We start from the raw sequence: 23375 nt of genomic DNA on the forward strand, positions 1-23375 counted from the left end.
CTAACCCGAATTTTATTTATTTTTTTATTTTTCTAAAAAAATTAATGGAAAAAAATCGACAAAATAAATAATAATAATAAATATAGAAAAAAAACTTTCAAATTTAAAATTTTCAGAAAGTGTGTCTGTTGAAAATCAACGTGAAATGTTAAGGGGAAAAAAGTTTTTAAAAAAATTACATGGTACGTGTCTCTTTGGTATTTTGAAATGAAACTTTTATCTTTATTTTAAAATATTTAAATGTGAAATTATATTTCAAAAAAATTAAAGAGATTGGGACTAGCATTACCCGATAATTTCAAGGCACAGATGGCTACTCCTACTTGCTTAGAGCTTAGTTGCTTTCTTATTAAATTTTGAGTATGATACGGACTTTCTATTTTTGGCTCATAGACATTTCAATTCTCCAAATTATATTGATTCCATTCAATTTTTAAACCTTAGTGCATGGTAATAAAAGTAATTTAATATAAAAAAATTTAAGTAATATGTACCACAAACTGGTTCTTGTAAAAATACAAAATAAAATCTAAATTATTTCAAGTGAAAAAAAAAAACACCGTCTACTACAATATACTGAGATATGTGAGTATATAGCTAACATTTCTAATAATATCCTCACAAGTTTCTCATTAAGAATGTGTAATGTTGTGATTGTGTGTAATAGAATTTTAGTTGTCTATATGTAGTATTAATTTTTCAACACAATAATTAGAGAAATATTCAAAACACATAATGATAATAATAACATTTAATTCAAACACATAATAACAAAAGCTATTCAAAAAGTCTTCAAACATAACAAAATAATTTTCAACTTTCAAGTGACAATAATCAAGCTCCACTTCTGTCTTCTGACTTCTTCATTGTTCTACATTTGTTTGTAGAAGTCAAACCTAAATAACATTTAAAAAATTAAAATAGGAAAGGGTGAAAGTTTTCAAAAATTATGAATTTATAAAATTTAACTTACTTTTCAATACTAAGTATCATAGCATTGTTAGAATCATCAATCATCCGTTGCAGCATTGTTTGATCCAGCATCCTCATTTATGAATAAATTCATAATATTTTCAGTCAAATCATCCAACCTCACCTCAGTAGTTTCTACAAAAATAAAATATTAGTAAAACAGATAACTTTAAAATGAAAATAACAAGAAGAATCACTAACCTTTCTGTCCAACTAACCAATCTCTACAACAAACCAACGCCTCAACAACATCAGGCTTCATTGCACTACGATATTGGTCAAGTATCCTACCACCCGTGCTAAAAGCTGATTCAGAAGCAATTGTAGAAATTGGAACACTCAAAATATCTCTGGCCATTTGTGCAAGTTCTGGATACCTAAATTGGTAAGCTTTCCAAAATGCAAGAACATCACAATTTGAAGATCTGTCAATTTTCGGTTCATCCAAATAAATATCTAATTGACTCTTTTGAGCTCTATCATTTAATTTTGTTCTTTGAAATGTGTCAAATTCTTACATCATAAATTAAATGTATTGGTAACAAAAAGTAAAAAATAGTGAGAAAAATAAAAAATTATCATAAATACCTTCGAAACATCCATGCATCCACTGTTTGAATTTAGAGGAAGATAAACATTATCATCAATGTCACTGTGAGAACTCGTAGATGTGTTGCTACTACTTGATTTAGAAGCAAGGCCCATATATTCCTCAAACAAAGAAACTAATTTAGACTTCACCCGACTTAATTCGTTACTACCATGTCCGTATAACTTGTTGTAACAAAACTCAACAAACTGCATCTTGAACCTCGGATCAACTATCACAGGAATGGACAACAAAATGTTATATTCTTTCCAGTACTTGTCAAATTTCTGAAACATCAGATTGGCCATTGATCTCATGAAATCATCATAGCTTTGCAAGGCTTGACTTAATGTCAATTGAACCGTAAAGACACGAGGAAAATAAAGGTTGGCAGTAGGATATTTCACCCCAGAAAACAAAGTCGTTGTCTCATAGAAAACCTCAAGAAATTTGCATATTTTTTCAGCTTGAACCCACTCGTCAACCAATGGACAGTGTGTGAAATTAGTATCAGTCAATTTCAAATGATTAAAAGCACGTCGATAATATATGGCACTAGAAAACATCAAATACGTAGAATTCCATCTAGTAGGAACATCTTGCCTTAGTGATTTCTTAGGATCCAGCGAAGTTTGGGTAACAGATTCTACAAACTTTTTCTTTCTCACTTGACTGCCTTTTACATACTTCACACATTCACGAATCTTATCAACGGAATGATCAATTATTTTCAAACCTTCTTGGACAATTAAATTGAGAATGTGTGCACAACAACGAACATGCAAAAACTCGCCACCATTCACTAATGAACAATTTAAACTAAGATAAGATGATCCCTTAAAAGGCCAACAAACACATCATTTGCAGCGGCATTGTCCAACGTAATTGTGAAAACCTTTCTCTGAATTCCCCAAGCATTGAATAAGCTATTGATTTTATCACACAATGCAATACCAGAGTGAAGTGGTGGCATGTAAGAGAAGTTGATAATTCTTTTTTGCAAAACCCAATTAGAATCAATGAAATACGCTGTCAAACATACATAGCCATCAGTGGCAATAGAAGTCCACAAATCGGAAGTGAAACAAATTTTTCCAGGGCATGAACGCATTTCTTGAGCTAGTCTATTGTATTCATTTTTATGCATCTTGAGAATATCAGTCCTTGCGGTGTTTCTAGTGAAATGATTGACTTGAGGTTCCAAATATGTAAAAATTGATCTAATTGCCTCATATTCCACAAACTGAAACGGTAAATCATGTCTCACAATTGCTAATATTAGCAACTCTCTAAATCTTTCTTGGCTGAACTTCTGTGACCTTATGGCAAGACTTTTATCGCCTTGTTCTAACAAAGCCTGAGAAATATCACGAGTTCTCTGTCTAGGACACTGTTTGAGAATATGGCGTTGGAGATTACCTGTCCCCATGCTACTGTCTGCTTTGTACGTAGTCCCACATGCTTTACATTTGCAACGATTTTCTTCTCCTTCTATTTCTGGAAGCATCTCAAAATATTGCCACCATTGTGATTTTAAAGGTCTCTTTCGTTTAACACTTCCGGAGGCCCGACCTTGCAAGTTAGTACCTGTTTCTTCATCAACATCTAAATCCAACACATGTACACCTTCCACACTATCCTCCTCGTGAACAAGACCAATAGGTTCTGAACTCATTCTATCAATTAAAAGGCATAACACTATTATTAGTTACAAGCAAAAAATTAAAAATTCCTTCAAAACAAGTAACAACCTGAGAAAAATAAACAAATCATTGTATAAAGATATTGATTGTTATTTGTTATATAAATCTTTGAACAAATCTGAGCACGTACTTGAAATCATATTGGTCAACTTGAGATTGTCTTATTTGTGTTTGTCAATTGTCATTGACTAATACAACCAAAAGGAACTCCATGTACAACTATCTTTTCTTTCTTTCAGTGTAAAGGAAAGTTTTAAGTCATAAGACATCCTGTTTTGGACCAATATATTCAAGTCATATCACTCTTCCCCTTTTTTTCCCTCCAAGAAAACCCACTTTCACAATAATGCATATATGTAACAAATGGGTCAATCTTTTGATTTTATTTGTTTATTATTTTTCTTCCAATTAATGTCAAAATATTTTCTAGCATACAAGTCTATGAAAGCAGATTTATATAGCTTCTTGGAAAATTGAAATGATTTACAAAAATTGTTGCTCATAGAATCGAATAATTTAACAAGCAGTTACAAAGCATACATAGAATAGTAGAGAATCTTAAAGTCAACGGATCTAACAGGATAAGCATACCTGTAATGAATGCTTTCTGCAATTGCCTACTCAATCCAGTCGTCCAAGGACCAATATTTCTCGCTGCTCTGCTTTTGCTATGAAAAATAAGGCCACAACCACTACGAGTAAAAAAACAGCTCACAAAATTCCAAGCAGAAGCTTAAATGAAGCGGATTAGCCGTGAAGGGTTTCACTTGGACTCTTGAGTGAGAAGCGGAGAAAGATACGTCTGGAGGCTGGACGAGATGAGAAATGAGAAGCCAACAAGGGTTAATCTTTAGATACATTAGAGAATTAATGGGTTGGGCTTTATTTTAGTTTAGAAAGTGAGAAACTCTGGGCATAGAAAATAGTTGTGTAAATTGTAAAAAAATTTTTTAAAAAAAAAACATGATGGGTCGGGTGGGTTCGGGTCACTGGGTGACCTGACATTTTTTTCAGGTCAACCCGGGTCAACCCGAACCCACCCGGATTTTTTTTTACGGGTTTGCATTCGGGTCTGACCCGTTTCGACCAGAACCCGAAAATCATAAACCCAAACCCGATATTTTTCGTGTCGTCCTGTGTCGGGTTCATTTTTGACACCCCTAACTGCACTATGGAGTATCTTCTCTTTTTAGGGGCGCATCCAATGACATTACAACACGTCAGAAACGTAACATATAAATTTATTTTATACGGCTCATATATAAGCTACCAGTATGTATACCTTATAATTAATTTAAGAAATTTATAGCTATGACATCTTATTTTTTAAAATACTTCGAATATATTATATTTATTTATATATAAAAGGATATTTGCGTGCTTGACATTTTATACGATACGGCTTTGTTTTTGTACAACTACGGAACGATATAAAGTGGCGCGCATTCGATTATCGACCGAATTGAATTTTTACATGAGATCAATTTATTAACAATCATTGATCGAAATCGAACCGAAACCGGTCTCAAGATGATGATCTGTATTACAGTGCACACTCCCGATATCTGACTAGGCAACCAAAACAGCCGTATTACAAAAGCAACGGTACCGACTTTGACGAAATAGGCAGATTACAGAGTCGATCGGAGATAAAAAAAAAGATACATAGAAACATATAGACACGAGAGTGACCAAAACGCAAAATTCTGAATTTATACTCTCATTGCTGATTGCATTGATTGCAGTATCTCTTGAAGTTCAAGCACTCTTCCACTAGAAACTCACTGCCAAGGAAACCATCACACACTAAATTATACCCCCAAAATGTTTTTTGAGCTGCACAATTTACCAGGAAATGACTTACAAGATTCTCTCTGCCATCTCAGATGCTTCCCATCTTGGACTCCATGGACACTCTGTCAAGTTGTTTGACTTGATAGGCACCCCATTTGAGTTGAAATGCTGCAATACATCTAATGGTGATTCTGTAGGCATTTATATGGTAATACTATAGCAGGATGTTTACAATCATTTGAAAATATTTAAATCTTGACTGTCGAAGACTGACGAGGAAGAAGAGGCAGAGGTTAGACAAAATTAGCGAGCAACGAAGTTATAAATTGTAATTAAAGTGATTTTGCGGATACGAGATATAAAATCCAAATGTTGCATAATAGAGAAGAGATACTCGTGTAGTTGAAACCAATTATTTTGAGCTAAGGAACGTTTAATAACAATAATGTTAATGATACTAGAGAAAAATAGGACCGCGATTGAAATTTTTTCAGTCATTTGAAGATTGAACACGTTTGCTTCTAAAAGCAGTATAATTGAAGGTTTTATGTTTTCCTATAAGGCACTTCACTGATGCTTATCTTCTTACCTGGGAACTCTGAAGCACCAAAGTTGGCTTTTGCTTAGGGAACTGAAGAGAGAACGTGAAATGCACCTGGTTCCACAAAATCATTATAGTTAATGCAACTTACCAATAAGGAACACGGATTTCAACCAGCAATTTTTCTTGTGGGTGGGGTGGGGTTGGGTGGGGTGGGATATTTTGCTCAATTGGCCCACGAAAGAATAATACAAAAAATAATTGTGAACAACAAAGAGTATGAAGAAGATAAACTGATTCGGATCACTAGAGATATGTTTAAATAAACCCTTCTAATAATTTATGGTCAATTTCATTGACATGAGTTCAAAATGAGCAACTGAACAAGGAAATCTACGATGATCTTGCCAGGTTTGGCCATGAGTATTTCTTCATTCAACGCATAAAAGTAAAGTTCAGTAGAACATTCATCTATTCCATGCGACAATGGTTCAAACCATATGAAAAATTATAATCAGTTGAAGCATCCAGATAAAGACCAAATTCTCAAACTACTGAATTCTCTCCAGCACATACGGAATTTTAAGGGTTTCAAACCAAAAATGTGTGTAAGATGATTTACTCGTACGAGTGTTGTGTACCCATGACCGAACAAGAATAAGACTATTTTATTAACCAGGCCCGTAAACAATCACTTCCAGTTATCTAAACTAGTGCCACCAATTGGTGGTACTTGTGCACTCATTGTGGATAACTCATTCATCATAAAATTATCATGATCAGCAATCAATATTTTAAATTCTTGTTTCAAGGTGATGGAATTGAGAAGGGCAAAAGGCTAAGAGATTATGAGAAAAGGTCAGCACTCTATAAAAGATGCATCTATACTGACTAAAAACCTTTTCACTCTATAAAAGATACATCTATACTGACTAAAAAGTGAAATTTTCAGAACATGGACAACAGAGCTAAACAACAGTAGCAAAACTTAATAATGCAATCCCAAACACTTTTTTTTCACTGGAACACCAACATAGGCAGCACAAAGTTGATTACGGTTGTGTCCTGTTCAGCAAAATCATAAAGACAGGGAATTAAAAAAATGCCCAATAACATATCCTACCAGAAATGTGAACACCCCAGAAGAAGATAGGAATGTTGCCCTCCTACAAAAGACCTAAGAATCAAAGAAATGATGCCTGAGTAATACTCATAATAGCATGGGGGGGTGGGGGGAAAGCAAGTCATTAAAAGAAATTTAAAAATCAATCATTAGCTATTCCATCAGAAAATTGAAGAAAGCAAACCGGATCAGCTTCTATAGGCCTTCCAAAAAGAGGAGCCAAAGCCGTGATAAACTTCCTTCTTAGTTCAATGGATGAGACTGCATCTTTAATCTATCAAGGAAATGTATGTAAAATAGATCTCATTAACCTGCAGCAACTAGCAATATCTTCAAGTTGTATTTACGATAAGCATCAAGTTTAATTTGTTTAACTGCAGCAAACCTGGGATTCCAGCATCTCTTCCAAAGTGGGAAGATATTCAGCCATGCACCTAAAGATGGAAACATCAAAAAAATTCAGACTGTTTACTCAACTGAATTTGCAACAGAAGTGGAGAATATTGATCACAAATACTTACATCCCTTCCAACCAAGGAGGGAGTCTAAAATCATCAATAGAAAACAAAGCTTTCAACTCCGCAGAAGAAACCAACTTCAGTCGTGGGGGTGGAGCAGTAGAAAACTTTTTACTAACTGGAAATATAACCTGCAAACAAAATAAAGTACTTGCTGCTCAAAAGAAACACGGATGGTTTGATAAATGAGGTTGAATAAAAAAAAGGAAGCAAAAAATGAGGAGGCTGCAATTTATATAATCCTAAGAATTAACTTGATAATATTGTTGTTTGAGCACTCAGGTTGACTTAATATTGATTTATTTTGATAAGGTATTCACGGTTGATCTCACAGCAATTCACAGGAGCACGCTCTGCAACAGCTTGAGGGAGGAATAATAAATTGATCCAATATACGTACATAATTTTGTAAGAGTATCATATAATATTTTCCAAACCAACCTGTAAGTAGATCTTCTGTTGCTGTCTCCAGGTGGACCTAGCAACTAACTTATTTAAATCCATGGCCAGTAATGGAACAGCAAATTTAGCCTCCTCTGGCTACGCTACAATTTAATGGCAAAATGACCACAGGCAGAGCCAGTCATAAATCAACATTTTCAAATCAAATCAAGAAAACATACAATTCACCAGTTTTTAATTACCTTGTCTATGCCTGAACTCATATATGTTTCAATTCCCTGCAATAATATTCAGCAATTTGGAATGTTTCAAAACATCATGCCACATAAAAAGTTGCATGAGAAAAACATGGAACAAGATGTGCATCCAAAAGCGAAAAAAGCAAGAACAGGTAGTGAGCACTGAGCACAACACATCAAAATGTCACTCAGGTCCAGGTTATTCCGTTGTGCAAAAAACCTCTCTTGATATAAAAAGTGAACATATTACCGAAATAAAACTTTGGCAAATCCAAACATAAGTCCTACCTACCCACACCCCCTGAGCTCCTCAGCATTACCAGCCACATGCAAGAGGGAAATAGAGGACTTGGATATGACAGAATCTCAGGAGCCAACTTCATAATAAGAGATTGCTATTACCTTTACACAATGTCGAGATTTATGTTGATAAATAACAATATAGGCAAAGTGGACAATTTTGAGTAGTGTGTAGTTAAGTTTAAGGCAATTGCAGCAAGCAGAAAGTGGTGGACACAGATCATAATCTGGAAATTTAGCAACAAACATATTCAAATGCTTATTCGATTCCACTGCATGTGATAGCCGTACAAACACTGACCTTTCTTGAAAGGATAGTACTAATCTCAAACTTCAATCTATCATCGTCAACCTCCTCGATGCGCTTTCTTTGGTATGCCATGTATGAATCCCTGTGAGTTGCATAAAGACAACCATCAACCATGGCAAACATTCAATGTCACCGGCCCAAATTATATAAATATACTTTTGACAGTGATTATCTCATCATGCTGCAAAGGTCACAAAAATACTCACCGAAGCTCCATTATAAGAGATAACAGTCGAGTTGGATCCTTGCTGTTCCAATCAGTCAACCCATTTTTACGAGATTTTTCGCCATCACCATGATATGGCAGAAAAGTTCCATCCTCGGGCCCAAATATTATATCCGGGGCCGCCAATGGATAAACGGCATTGTATATAACTTCCCCTAGATTTCATAACCCAAAAAATAGAACACCAAAATGAATTAAAAGTGTCTTGAACGAAGAAGAGACTGAACGCATAGTCTATACAAGGATACTGACATCTGATATAGTCGAGGCAAAATGGAATGACCAAAGTGAATCGATCAAGCAAGTTAGGGTTTTTGCTGCCTGACCACATTTGCTCCACCTGCAACACATTGTCTTTTGTCATTCCCAGTCACCTAGTTCTCTAATCCAACAATACATCAATTTCCTTTAATTTTCTTAAAGAATCAGAGAAAGATTAAGCTGGCATATGGACACCAAAACTTCCACATGCAAAAACATATTTATTAGCTGATGTGAACAACACAAACCTTGATAGAGAAAGGGCAGTTTCCCAGTAAATAATTAAGCTGGGCGGCTATCAGCGGCGGCACGGTGTCGATCGCCATGGTCGCTCTGCTTCTGTGTAGGAGTGAGAAACAGAAGTTGAACAAACCAAGCGGCGTCGTTTATCTCAGGATTCTTTCTTGTTCTTTTCCATATTTAAACTTAGACATTCTTTTGTTTTCAACATTACCGTAAAAAAAAATCATTTTTTCCTCCCAAAGTAAACTTAATTTTATGAAAATAGCAAAATTAATTTTATAGACAAAACAATAGTTTTATATATTTGTCAGGAAATATGTCTTATCATGTATCTATTTTTATAAGAAAAATCAAATCAAATCATATTTAAAATAAAAAATAATAATTTTAACATAAAATTTTATAGTTTTTCATTGATAGAGTAACATTAGATATTTATATCACAAAATTAATACGAGATAATTTCATTCGTCAGGATGAGATTTTTTGGTTTTACGAATATTTTTTATAAATAATATTAATTACAGAGTATTCAGCGGTTATTACATCCACATATATATATTAATAATAAATACAGGAACTTAAAATATATGAAATGTGATTCACCTCGTATAATATAAGTTTTGACATAAAATTTGAAAGTAAACTCTTAGCTCAAGTATTTATTTAGTATTGAGAATATCTGTACTTTGCTAAAAATTACATGTCCGAGAATTTACTTGTGTTCGCATTGATTTAAATACTTCGTAAAGACAGTTGGAAGAATTATAAGTATGCAATAGATATATATGATTTTAATTTTCTTTGATCTCTCAATATATATTAATACTGATTTAATCATTGATATAATATCAAATCTTCCTCAAATTATTCGATAAAAGATTTTATAATAGACATTTTCAGCAGGTATAACGATTCCTTGTCCAAGATATGTCAGAATACAGGATCAGAGGCATTTCAAAATCACCCTGCCTCTTGTAAGTGAAATATCCACATTAGAGTCACACAGTGAGCGTGTAAATATCTATATATATATATAGCAAGAAACCTTGAATTTTCTGCGAGGAAGAAATTTTCTCAGATCAAGAACCCGTTGAAGTAATACAGAATTCTCAGTCCAAACTCCAAGCCTGCAACCACCTCAAATAAGAGGAAAAAATGATCACAAAATTGTACTTTGATGTCATTTCTTCATTAGCAGAAAACAATGTTAAATCTTGGTACCTGGATTTTGCCATCCGAGGTTCCAGCAAATAGCTTTTGCCCTTCTGAATCCGTAGCGAGAGAAGTAATTCTTGCACTCCCTCCACATTTCGTTTTAATTTGCGTAATATTTGTCATTCTTTCTTTATGCCAAACTTCTATCACCCCACATTTTGTGGCAGCAAGTATGAAGTCATTATTTACAGCAATCTGATGAATTTCGAGGCCAGTCGACAATGACCCGATCACTGCCTTGTTGGACAGCGAAAACACCTTAGAATGCAAATGTCGTTAGAAAAAACAGTCAGTAAAACTGGATTGTCACCAAGTTTGGGGATTGAAAACAAGTTGAGATTCCAAAGAAGTTAATACCTTTCCTGCTGTACCATCAACAGAAGTTCCACCAGCAAATATGAGGCCACCGTGAATTTCAAGTGAGTGGATTGTTTGTTTGCCTAGTAACTTTTTGGCACCGGAGTAGAATGTTGATGATGTTTGTGTTCTTAAATCCACCTCCTGTTAACAAATTTCCATACTTTTAACGTGAAAATGACTCTTGGAAAACATGATCTTGAGTACTTGATTCTCTAAATGTGGATTATGAAGAAAATTAGGCAGACAAAGAACTTGGTCTTTATTGAATCAATCAAGAAATAAAAGAGAGGCCCTCTAAGTCAGGCAGAATCGTACATACATATGTTTCATTACACTTTGATGTTGAATGTGCTACCTGGATCGTGTAACCAGAGGAACCACAGTAGAGTTTATCGCCATAAAAGGCAAGGCACTTGATTTGTTTGTTTAAGTTAATGTGTCTTGGAACGCCCGACCAGTTATAAACCTAGACAAAGTTGATGCTTATAACATCGATAATTTTATAAAAGGTTAAGATAATAAGTGCAAGATTAGTACGCCAACCTTAACACCATGCCCTTGAGAAGCAAAGCAAGCATAACTAGCATTTGCTGTCAACAAAACCACATATTCTTTCACATCATGTACCTGAATACAGTAAATTTCATCCTGTTTGATCGACCAAACCTGAATATGATAAAGGAACACAAATTTCAGTAGATGCTAGAATTGGGAATTTTGGTTTCACATTTTTCTGATATAGTTTAGAGTCATAAATGAATATCTATAAGAAATGTGAAGCCTTACTCGAATAGTTTTGTCTAAAGATCCACTGTACAGCTTGTCGAGTGAAGGTGGGACATAAAGGCATGTAACAGCCTTCGAGTGTTCACGAACTTCTTGAATTAATCGAGGAGTCTTTCTTCCTGTGTCCCACACCTGAATGCAATGGGAAATGTTTATATTCTCTATATTTCTATTGACAAATTCAACAGGTTCAAAACAAATTTTTGAAAAAGGATATATTGTTGAAAAATAAAGCATATGTCGTTGAAATGTAAAGAATTGCAGTCTTATGCAATCTCCAACAACCAAGAATCTTGATAAGTAACATGGATAAACAACTATATATGTGTACTCAAGACGGCGACAAGTATACTGCAAAATGAACAGTGAATAATGGTTTTTTCCTTACTTTTATGGTTCCATCCGCATGGCTGCTTATCAATCGATTCTTAATATGAAGCATAGAGAAAATTTCGCCATTCATGGAAACGTCGAGCTCAGGGCCCTCAACACAAGACCATAGATCTGCCTGAAAATGATCAAGTATGTTTTAACTTTTAAAGATAAGCCTCAAGTCAAAGACTCCAACAAATTAAAGGATGTAAATACACAACTCACTGGATCAATTGATGACATGTTCATCAATGCTTTCATTATATCATGTGCCACCGTGCAAATTTTCTTGAGACGCCTTAAGATTTTCCACATAGTTTTGGCATATACCGCGACTTCATTCAGTCCAACTGTAAGCGTTTTTCACCAATTTAAGTTACAGATAATAAAATTCCTAATCATTTATCGATTTGATCAATCCATTTACCTGGCTCACTGATGAATCCTCTCACAGCAAGGGCGGCCAGTATTTTGTCCTCGTTGTTCTTTGACGATTGTAGCACGTTAATGAACTTGTCAAGCAATGATTTACGAGCTATATCCCTTATTCCACAATCAGGGAAACTATAAAGCATGTGCACAAGCCATGTGGCCACCACTAGACAAGATTTTGCTATATCAATGGAATTGCTCGTAAAACATTCATTCAGAGCTTTAAAAATAGCGCCTTTTTCATGATTAGAAAGTACGAACGCCATTCTTCTCTCCCAACTCCTTGCTGCTCTCTCTTCGTCATTCTATAATGGGTAATCAAGAATTAAAAAGGGAAAAAATGAAAAAAAATAACGAATAATCAAGAATTAACTTCAAAAGTAGGCCATGCAATACCATTGTTTCGCAAAATTCTGTTTCTTCGGTCTTCACTTCCTCCCCTCTTACCACAGAATTATATGGTTGGTCTAACCCTGCCATCTTTAGCAGCCAAGAATCCATAGATGGCTTCTTTGAAGCTCTTGAATGTCCCGAAAGAGATGATAGTGCACCAAGGGCCATGACTTGAGAAGATGGGAAAGCTTTTCTTTGAAGTGCCTCTAACAGTGCTGTCATGGCTTCTTCCCTATAGATGCTCATCTTCCGAGGAGCGTCCTATGAAGTAAATTTTTTTTTTATCAAAATTCCCGACATTCCTCGTATAAATTTCGCTAAATTAGATATCATGAATAAAAACCGACCAAAAGGTCAAGCTGAAGAAGAAGAGTAGCAATGGCAGGCTTTTGCTCCATTGGAGACATTTGCAAATAGACCAAGATGGTGTGCATTGTACTAAATGTTCCCTCTTCTTTAATCATTTGCAAAATCTTGTTGCTTAGTGTTCTCCTGTATCACAAAAAAATGAGGGAATAATTTTAGAGATGATGAAAAGGGAAAGACCGAGGAATTAATTTCGAGATGGAAATGTTTGAGATTGAAGGAATGGTGTCATACCGGTTCAGCTGAACTAATTCACAGAGAAACTCTACACATAATCCTCTCACACTATCATTTCCACCATGAAATAACTCGAGAACTAGAGATAATTCAATTCCATTAGCTACCATATTCCTGCAGGTCATATCAATTCTAATGCAACTCAACAGTATAGATACAACGGCTTGTCTTTCATCAACCCTATTCAGGGAATTCAGCAGAGCTGGGATTCCATTCTCGGAGATAACATCCACTGCGTTACGTGACATGTCGCTCTCATCTCCTCCCACAACAATTTGCTCCAGCAATGCTATAGCAGCATCTTTGGGTGCTATAGCAAATTTAAGATCAGTTGAATCTTCGTTTTTGTTCGAAATTATATGTACAAGTGTGGGTGTTAGATTGTACGAAGAAAGATGAGAGAACGACGGCCCGAGCATATACATAATAGTAGCAGATTCGGCAAGACCTTTTTTCAATAAATCAGCCAGATAGTAGAAATCTGTGTCAATGCTTGTCAGAAGTTCACCGACACTCTCATCCGCTTGAATAAGCTTCGAAAGTACGTAAATTGTTGTTCTGAGAACATCATTGTTCAATGATGCCGACAGTATTTCCATAAATCCATTTACTATAGTAGGTGAAGATAAATACGAATTAATAGCCGAATCCACGTTCAAGTCCCCCCAGATGCTGGCTATCATCAAGACAGCAGCTTCACATTCCTGCAAGTCCTCAGAATTACAAAGACACAGAATGTAAGGTTTCAATGCATTGATCGTCATTTCAACAGATGCTTGAGATATCACACTGGTCGGAGATGTGGAAAGTTCGGTTCGTGTGAATCTTTGAGGTTTATGTTCTGTTTCATTATTGATGCTCCGGTCACGTGGAAGATTGGACGTGTAAGATAGAATGGATTCTGATTCCATGTTGCTCAAAAAGTTTCGTGGTGTTTCAGAGCATGAAAATTCCTGAGCAAGGTCAGGATGTTGTTCTTTCCAAGAGGTTATCAGCCTCTTGAGAACATAATTCGTCTTAGGGAGTGAAACGGCAGAGAAAGGCTGTCTAGTAATGGGGCAAGTTGTGTTTCCTCTATTCATCCATTCTTGGATGGCTTTCCTTTCATATGTTTGTCCCGTTTCAAGGGTGACAGGATCATTGAAGATTTGACCAGTGATTGGGCAGACAAAATCTTTTGGGGGCCTCGACTGAGGAGTCACTATCTCGGATCGTGGAGAAGGTGCAACTCTCTGGCTTCCTTCATCACCTTGATTTAGAGAATTCCCATGAACACTGGACATTCATAATAAATAGATATTAGAAAAGTGAATGTTCCTTGAGAAATAAGATAACTGGAGGAGTTACTAACAGCTAAAAACACACCTCTCTGAAAATACTTGTCTTACACTTCGAGTATGACTGGTACTTCTATTCGAGGACTTTGCATGTCCCTGGTTATCTAACCATATTTAGTGTAAACCCAAAAATCCAAATGACAAATGAATAAGTATAATTAGTTTTAAGTGACCGAAACATACTGCCATTTCTCCATTGGAGTCTCGTGAACTAATGCTTGAATTATCACAGAATGACAGTGGAGAACCAGGTCGAGAAGTTGAAACTGAGGAATCCATTGCACGAGTGGAGAGGAGTCGCAGCATGGTTGTTTGGATCTTTCTAGAACTTGTATCCTCTTTTGGAGATGAAATATTTGATGGAGGAGTTTTAGGTGAATCTGTTGGAGAGCTATTTCGAGGAGATTGTCCCCAACTTTTCGGTTTAACTAGTTGTCTTCCGGATATAGTTTCTTCATCTTTCCTTAGTCTGATGCTGCTATTAGAGACAATTGATCTTGTGTCATCGACATTTGGTACACCAAATCCCTTGCCAACATTATCATGTGCTCCATCTTGAGTTCCTGCAACTACTTTAAGATCGTCACAAAAATCTTCAGGCTCGTCGGGGATTTCCTCCTGAAAAATGAATGAGTAAAAAATCATGTAGAAGAACTGTTGAATTACTATTGCAACACAGTGGAAGAATATTACGAAAAAACTAAACACTTCTTAATCTTACCCGAGTAGCCCAAGCAGTGAAGTTCTCCTGATTCTCCGAAGGGGTTGTAGTTATATTCAATCTGATTAAAACCAAAACTCATATACTTCTGGGCCAACTTCAACATAATGTCAAACTGTAAACAACATATCTACTTATAAAGTATAAATAACTAAATTCCTACCTGGAAGCTTTCCTTGAATCATCTCGAGGTCTCGTAACTGGAGAAAATCCAGCACTCTTAGGCAGAATCGGACCAAATTTTACGTAATCAGGAATCGACCGGCTGCTGGTCTCGTGTAGGGGAGTCATTGGCGGCTCAGCAATGGGAAACATAGGAATCACCTTCCTGCTAGTAGCAGGATCATAGTTCATGCAATCCTTATAGTACTTGGCGTAAAGCTTTGTATTCTCATCCAAAGACTGCCCATAAAGCTGCTCTAACCGCTGAATTCTCTCGGCTTGCTCAGGCCTCACGGACAAGATTAAAGATTCATAATACTGATCAAAATCCACAGAAAACGACAAGTCGGATGTGTCCGGAATCACATCCATCACTATCCGACTCCTCTCCTCGAAGTACCACCCAATAATCGAGTTCATCTGAGGAAGGAATAGAGATTTCCAGAGCTCGGGAGCAAAATCAATCCGCGAGAAAAAAGGGTCTATTATAAACATCTCTATAATATGAAGAACCGAATTGTTTAAATTATTCCTCAACTTCCACAAGAATGCGAGATTCAAATGAGCCCAAGCTGAGAGGTAAAAGTTTGGGACTCCTGCTGTTTTCTGACTTGAATTTAACATAGCACACACTTGTAACATCTTTTCTGCATAGTCTAAACGAGCCATCTTAGTTTCTGTATTAGATGTGTTGATTGCTTCCTCGAGAGCATCAATCCCCCAATCAAGATTTGCCAAAACTGCTTGATCTGAGTACCTTACTTCTCTATCTTTGTCGGTGTCTCCCTCCTCAGCCGCTAATCTCTCAGCACATTGTTCTTTGTGCTGAGTTCTTCGATCTTTATCTATTAATCTATCTTGAATGAAACTACCCACGGTGGTGATCAGTGTTCTAACTATATCCTTTTGGTCCATTTCAAACCTATAATTCCCAGACATTATTGGAGCAATTTATTCTTTTGAATCAGTCGCGGATCACAAATTCATCCCTGAAATTCTTATCCACCTGTTACATCATCATACATGTTCAGTACGTCAGGAACACCGACCCAATATTACTATTCCACTCACATCGGTTCTGAACACTGAAAAACAAACACGGAATGATCATCACTTATTTCCTCAAAAACTGAGTAGTTACGAATTAGACTTTAAACCTCCATTATTGATCTAAATTTTTGCAATATTCAATCATCACAAATGCATACAATGGAGCTCTCAATTTGATTAAAATAATAATAAAAAAAAGATCAATTTTATATCATTGAAAATAATGCAGTTTGATACCGATGTCAAATTTCTGGACCACCCTTAACACCTCTAGCAACAAGAATAACAGCATGTGAAATCGCACATCATTCATATGCACAAATCGCAGAATCGATAGTTTTTGACATAATCAGCAAACAAAAGCAGAGAAGAATTCAAAAGTATGTACTCCGTAAACAAGCAAGAAAACACGAGTTGATCACATATTTGAACAGAAAACAGTACCTAACACATTCCCCTCAAAGATTATGCAGAAAACTGTGTTCTTTATTTGTATAAAAATCAGATACAGAGACAAAGATCAACACTTTTTAATGAAGAAAACGAAACTCGTCGCCCACGAAAGTTCAAAATCCCAGAGAACTGCCCGAGGCAAGGAGAAAGTACTCGTTGAACAAGTAAACCAAGAAAATACATAAACAAACAACAAACGATCGATGAATAATGACAAAATAAAATGAAACAAGAATCAAATGGTTTCTACAAAATGGGTGGACTCGAAAATGGAGGCCGGCATTTTCCCAGCCGGCTTTTCGAGTATCATCATCAAATAGAACGCGCGGATTGTGTCATTCAAGCTGGATTAATTTATTTCCTGAGCTTGACTTATATGGGATTCTGTATATAAGAAAAATGATCAAATGACAAATGACAGAGACACATTTGTCTTTGGCTGTGTTTTTATTGGATTTGTCACATCAAATTGAAAAAGATATTGGGAAAATTTACGTAAACCATGTTGACAATATGTATGCGCTAGAAAATTCAAAAGTCATTCTCCGATTTTAGCTCTAATGTATTTTTTTTAGGGAATTTTAGCTCTAATTCTACCATCATTATTTTTGTAGTTTATTTTTAAAAAATTGGGGAGACAGGCTTTTTACAATCATGTCTTTAAACCATGAGTTCGTTTCAAGTTTTAGATATTGATGTGACCGAATAAAAATGGGTGCAAGATGTATGGGCAATTTCACCTAGTCGGGTTATGCAATTGATGAGGGATGAGAGCACAGCTAGATGTGTCCAAACCAGATATTTTTCTCCCGAGAAAAGCTGGTGCTGACCTGCAAACACGAAGCTAACCACGTGAATGGACGTCGAAATGATATCCGGCGTGACCACTCCGAAACTAAAGTCAACAGGTGATCGAAAAGAACTAATGTAGCAAAGAGAATGGTGTATAAGTGATGTCTATGCTAGAGGATAAATGATATGAGCAAGATATATGTCAATGAATGCGTTAATGTTTAAACAAACCTGATATTTATAGAAAGAAAGTCAATGATCACCTTGTTTCAGTGCCCACTTACTAATTATGATAAGATGGTTGCTCATATCCTGCTTTTCTGCCACTCCAAATTGTCGTTTTCGTCTTATCAAATCCATGCAATTTTGTCAGTAATGATTACCAAGATAAGATATCTTATACTTGTGCATTCGAGTTGTTAGGAATTATATTGTTCGACAGATACCAGAATAATAAAAATATCAGACTAGGATGTAAAATCGCGAATTTGTGTTTTATCAGAATTAGGTGTTGTGCCAGATGTTACAACATCTCGGACAACATCTTCATGCAGCGGAAACTTTTTATAACACAAATTGACTTGAAATAAATCGATGGACAAAATTAAATATGCACAAGTATAAATACTTTTGCGGTGCCTTATGTCAAAAATTAATCACTAGAAAACCAAATCGTTTACACAAAAACCTATCACTAATGATCTCCACAAAAAATCAATTTCCTCAATACTTTGAGAAAACAAATGCTTTCTAAAATAACCAACAATAATAAAACGTAAACAAGAAAGCAAAAACGTAAGCCCAAAAGCAAAATCAACGAAACACGATCTTCAGACAACTTCGTTACGGATGTTGTCTGAAGATGTTGGCAACATTCAAGGCAACACGCGGTATATGCACTATTCACAACAGCACGTCCCTTGAAGAAATATTTCTCTGAAATCTATTACGTGCACAAGTGCGTGTATATTTGATCGAGAGAATTGAACACCACGAAAATCTCTCCAATAAAAACTCTACCCCACGAAAAACACTCCACGTAATTCCACGAAAAATTCCTTCACAAAAAAACTATCCCACGAAAATCAACTCACGAAAATCTCCACGAAAAATAACTCTCTACGAAAACTCTTCCACGAAAACTCCCAAGCACACGCAACAATGTCCTTGTTTCTCTTATTTATAGACTTCATCTCTCCTAAAGTTTATCTCCACAAGGAAACCTACAAGATATGGTAAACAGGAATTCTATCAAGAATAAGATATCATATCATACAAATTATTATCATAAATACCATATCTAGAAAATATTTATAATATCTAGAAAGGTAAAACCCAATATTCCACATAATCTCATCAATAGAAAATTAAATTTAAGGAAGAAATTATATCACAATAAAATCTTAACATAATTATCTAGAAAGGCAAAACCATAATTAAATATTAGATATCATATCAACAAGGAAGAATAATATTAGGGAAATTCTTTAAGATAAGAAATCATATCGATTAAATAAAGAAAATATATTTCCCTTCGCGAGTGATGTGCTATTATCGAGATAACTCGAGTAGAAAGTCATCACCCGAGAACTCGTCTGGAAGCTCGGGCTTCTGGTAACCCAAGAGGATGATGTCTTGGACATTCATTTGTTTGGAAGAGTGTGTTATCTATGGGAGATGAAGTAGGCTCGAGGAAGTTAAATGAATTAACTGTTGAAGAAGGCATTCGTGAAGAAAATCATTAATGATCACCAATTGGATTATCCGAGTGAAATGATGCATGTTCCGACTTCTGAGGTTGAAAGCCTAGAAAAAATAGTGGTCAGCGTAGATAAAAATCTTGTTCAGGATGACATAGTACTTCTGGAATACTCATAGCGTAAAAAATGCTCCGTAATTTTTTTGTTTTAGGTTGAGAAACATAGCCAGATTTAAATTTTTAAGGAAAGAAACAAATTATACATAATCATATATTAATAAATTATTCTATTTATGTCTGTTATTTTTTTTTAGAAAAAATATTAATTTATGATATTGACGTGAACTATATATTTATATAAAGATCTTGAAAATTATCATTTTATCAAAATTATTTATTTAGTAAATAAATATAAGTCGATATACAAAAAAAATATTTTAAAATTTTATTAATTTATAGATTTTTTTCTTTTGATTATCTACTAAGAAGAACTCGATCCTACGACTCGAGAAGAGGATAAGGGAGGTTGAGACCACCTGAGCTATCTCCGATGTATCGTTAATTTATAGAATTAAATCACACACAAAAGTAAAAAGATTCCAAGAATCGGAGAACATAGACCAATCCACTGTTGTCTGAGTCTAATGCGATGTGTTCTCTTTTAGTTGCTCCACTTCATACAATGATACGGCTAGATTGCATCAATGATTGGACATGCTACAGTTGAAAGACACGTGTCCCTATCTGAAATATTTGTCGGATAAAATTTTTTTAAAAACAGTTAAATCTTAATATTTACTTTACGTAAATTACAACTTACCCCGTAGACAATCTATCCACATCTCATTGGTACAAGATTCAAACTCATCGTAATATATATCAAGGTTCTAAAAAACGTGATGCGTCCCGAAGCGCGGATGTCGAGCTCCAAGTTTTTCAAGCTTAAGCGAGATTATCACGGGCTTAAGCGTGAAAAAGTTTTTTTTATCTTTAGTGTAATTGTAATTATCTCAATCTCAAACCAATAAATAGATAAAATAATACATAAATATGATAAATTTAAGTCGGATGCATTAATTCTCATATTTATAAAAAACATAAAAATCTCAAATTTACAATCTTTATTTGTTTTTGCAACTACACCACATTAAAAAATCCTAAATATTTGTCAAATCATTATCAGACACGCTTAATCATAATTAAAATTTAAAAATAAACATCTAAATTATAAACTTAATTTATAATTTTAAAATAAAAAGACATACCTTCAAAATAAAAAAATTTAAAAATAAACATATGCGATTAATTGTGCTTAAGTACGTTTAATTAAACGTTTTAATTACGCTTAATTCGGTCAAACTATAGTTTGATCGCTTTTTTCCGTTTTTCTCCGAAGCGGGGCGTTTTTGTCGAGCTTCAAGCTTAAGCGGGCTTTTTAGAACACTGATATATATTCCTCGTGTAATTGTCAACATGTTTTTTAATCCTAAAAATAAATGAGTGAGTTGAAACCCAAGAAATTTAGTTAATTAATTATTCTCGTAAGATAAAATAGATGTCGAAATATATAGACATAATAGACATATGAGTGTATATTATTCCCATGTCATTCAAAATATTTGATTCAGAAAATCACTTAATGAAACCAGTAATTATAGCAGTTGGATTTATCATGGGATGGAGATCATCGAGTTTGCACGAGTTCTTATTAGTGACAGTACCTTTGTTATTTTTTGTGTTAGCATGATCAAGTGATTTGGAATATGATATAATTTAAAGTATTTTAGACATATAATAGATATTGTCATAAATTTTAATTAAATAATGCATATTAGGTCAATTTGCCCACCACGCATATCCTTTATTATAAAACTGGATTGCCGTCAAGGGCACGGCGCAACAACCGTGGATTCAATGCATATGTCCCATTGGGTAAAGTTTTTAGAGGACTTTTGAATAAATTATTAATATTAGGAGCGTTTGTCATCGCTAAAAATAAATTGTTTTTTGGTTTTTGGTATAAAAAAATATTTTTTAAAAAAAAATTATATTTTGTGTTAATTTATGCTTAATTTAATTGAAATCATATGGTGATGTTGCAAATGTTTAAAAAAAGTTGTTACGATTTTTTAAAAGATCGTAATCATTTTTTAAGCATTTGCAAATACTAGCAAAAAACGGTGGACTATTGATCCAGCTATTACAAAAGAGATTATAGTAAAATTTTGATATTTTAATCACTTATTTATCTAGCACTACATACTTCTGATTTTTAGGTTTTCAATTTTGTTTTCAAACACTACTCACTTTTATTTTTTCTCCAGCTGGATCTTTTTTTTTTTTTTAAAGTAAATCGGCTTCATCACGTTTTATCACAGGTACGGTTATAAAAACATCGATGAAAAATATGTTATTTACAAACATATTAGCTGAATTAAAATATCAAATTAGTTACATTCTTTAACGGAAAAAAATATAGGAAGAAAAAAAAGAGGCATAAATATAGTATACATTTTAAAAAGATTAATTTATTTTAAAAGTAAATGAACGGGAAGTTTGAGATATGATTATGACATTGACGTGAAAAACGTAGGAAAGATGCTTACAATATTGCTGTGAAAAAAAAAGAAGAAGAAAGATTTGGGAAAAACTAACAACTCTATTAAATTTTATCCAACCGATGTAAGATAGTTAACAACTCTATTTTCAACCATATTATTTGAAGAGAAATAAAAGTATATGTGAGATGATATTTGTAAATTGAAATTTGCTCATATCAGCATAACAAACAGTTATTGTCTTTTTCTCGATTATAATTATAATAAAATAGAAAGAGATTTATTTATTCATTTACAAATTGAACTTTTTCGTATGAGAGACAGTGGAATAGCTTTTAAAATATATATATATATATCCAAAATATCACAATATTTTAATGAAATTTTATGTTGCATTTGAATTAATGGATTTCAAATCCATAAATTTAAAATGTATTTTTATTTTTTAGAGAAGTAAGAACATAAATTTCAAATTAATTTATCATATGTTTATATAATATTTCAAGTGATATTTCATGGGCCCTACTAGGTCCAGATCACATGTGGGGCCCCTAGTCCATCTCCAACCAAGATGGAAAGCCCATCAAGGGCCCATGTATTCTCCTATAAATACCAGGTTTGAGTGTTCAGTTAGAGGATTCACTATATTATTTTTCAGTAGCACCCTTAGCTGCTCCCCTTATATCCTCAGTCTCTGACTTAAGCGTCGGAGGAACTACGCCGGGACACTCTCCCGGCCTCCTTCTAACGATCTTATTTGTGATTTCAGGCTCAGGACAATTTTGAAACCTACTTCTGGACTAGTGACACTTGCTGGAATCGGACTTTAAATTTCCGGTGAATATCATCAAGTTTAAACAATAATAATATCATTTATTTTAGTTTATTTATTAATATGTAAATAAGTAATAGTAAATTTAATATATATGATATGTTGTTTCATTATTAAAAAAAATATTATATTCAAAACTATTTATTTTTTCCAGTTGCTACCTTTGGTTATTCATTATTTTTAGATTGGGACCACAAAATTAAATGTTAGATGACAAGTTGCATCTTGATTCTCTGGTATCTGTACAGAAAATCAAGTTGCACATGGAAAATAAACAAACAAATTTCATGTGCATTGATACTTGAATCTCACTCTCAATCATCGGGAAATACAACAACAAACTTATCGTATTTCTCAACATCACTATCAATTGAATGTATAATATA

General features: G+C 34.4%; 2 protein-coding genes across 5 annotated transcripts; both read right to left on the minus strand.

Moving 5' to 3' along the window:
- Nucleotides 1-4729: 4729 nt before the first annotated feature.
- On the minus strand, nucleotides 4730-9395 carry LOC140961974 (uncharacterized). The gene is made up of 13 exons (XM_073420781.1): nucleotides 9227-9395; nucleotides 8970-9057; nucleotides 8698-8872; nucleotides 8483-8573; nucleotides 7885-7920; nucleotides 7682-7780; nucleotides 7244-7371; nucleotides 7108-7156; nucleotides 6907-6996; nucleotides 6723-6776; nucleotides 5648-5713; nucleotides 5129-5226; nucleotides 4730-5048 (listed from the first exon to the last, which is right to left on the minus strand). Exons 1-13 carry the CDS (start codon nucleotides 9302-9304, stop codon nucleotides 4985-4987), a joined length of 1116 nt encoding a protein of 371 aa, XP_073276882.1. The 5' UTR covers nucleotides 9305-9395; the 3' UTR covers nucleotides 4730-4984.
- Nucleotides 9396-10088: 693 nt separating this feature from the next.
- Nucleotides 10089-17492, minus strand: LOC140961497 (putative E3 ubiquitin-protein ligase LIN-1). Of its 4 annotated transcripts, none has more exons than XM_073420057.1 (17): nucleotides 17183-17492; nucleotides 15607-16611; nucleotides 15444-15504; nucleotides 14906-15340; nucleotides 14751-14818; nucleotides 13383-14660; nucleotides 13130-13274; nucleotides 12786-13043; nucleotides 12385-12694; nucleotides 12183-12307; nucleotides 11974-12093; nucleotides 11586-11717; nucleotides 11343-11465; nucleotides 11155-11265; nucleotides 10797-10940; nucleotides 10446-10697; nucleotides 10089-10351 (listed from the first exon to the last, which is right to left on the minus strand). In XM_073420057.1, the coding sequence occupies exons 2-17, from the start codon at nucleotides 16542-16544 to the stop codon at nucleotides 10334-10336; spliced, it is 4518 nt and encodes a 1505-aa protein (XP_073276158.1). In that variant the 5' UTR covers nucleotides 16545-16611; nucleotides 17183-17492; the 3' UTR covers nucleotides 10089-10333. The 4 variants fall into 4 exon arrangements, with proteins under 4 accessions (XP_073276158.1, XP_073276157.1, XP_073276156.1 ...); XM_073420056.1 differs by having other exon boundaries at nucleotides 17100-17492; XM_073420055.1 differs by having other exon boundaries at nucleotides 15607-16690; nucleotides 17100-17492.
- Nucleotides 17493-23375: the final 5883 nt, after the last annotated feature.

Source organism: Primulina huaijiensis, chromosome 16, assembly GCF_012295235.1.
Source record: "Primulina huaijiensis isolate GDHJ02 chromosome 16, ASM1229523v2, whole genome shotgun sequence".
NCBI lineage: Eukaryota > Viridiplantae > Streptophyta > Magnoliopsida > Lamiales > Gesneriaceae > Primulina > Primulina huaijiensis.

What these genes read in the sequence shown, in the direction of transcription:
- LOC140961974 (XM_073420781.1), bottom strand. Translation starts at nt 9,304, where the DNA reads ATGGCGATCGACACCGTGCCGCCGCTGATAGCCGCCCAGCTTAATTAT. An exon ending in TTGCCTCGACTATATCAGAT is followed by an intron (nt 8,873 to 8,969) that starts GTCAGTATCCTT and finishes TATGAAATCTAG; the next exon opens with GGGAAGTTATATACAATGCC. An exon ending in GAGATGGCAGAGAGAATCTT is followed by an intron (nt 5,049 to 5,128) that starts GTAAGTCATTTC and finishes TTTCCTTGGCAG; the next exon opens with TGAGTTTCTAGTGGAAGAGT.
- LOC140961497 (XM_073420057.1), bottom strand. Translation starts at nt 16,544, where the DNA reads ATGTCTGGGAATTATAGGTTTGAAATGGACCAAAAGGATATAGTTAGA. An exon ending in ACTCCAATGGAGAAATGGCA is followed by an intron (nt 14,819 to 14,905) that starts GTATGTTTCGGT and finishes TTAGATAACCAG; the next exon opens with GGACATGCAAAGTCCTCGAA. An exon ending in TTGATGGTACAGCAGGAAAG is followed by an intron (nt 10,698 to 10,796) that starts GTATTAACTTCT and finishes TTGCATTCTAAG; the next exon opens with GTGTTTTCGCTGTCCAACAA.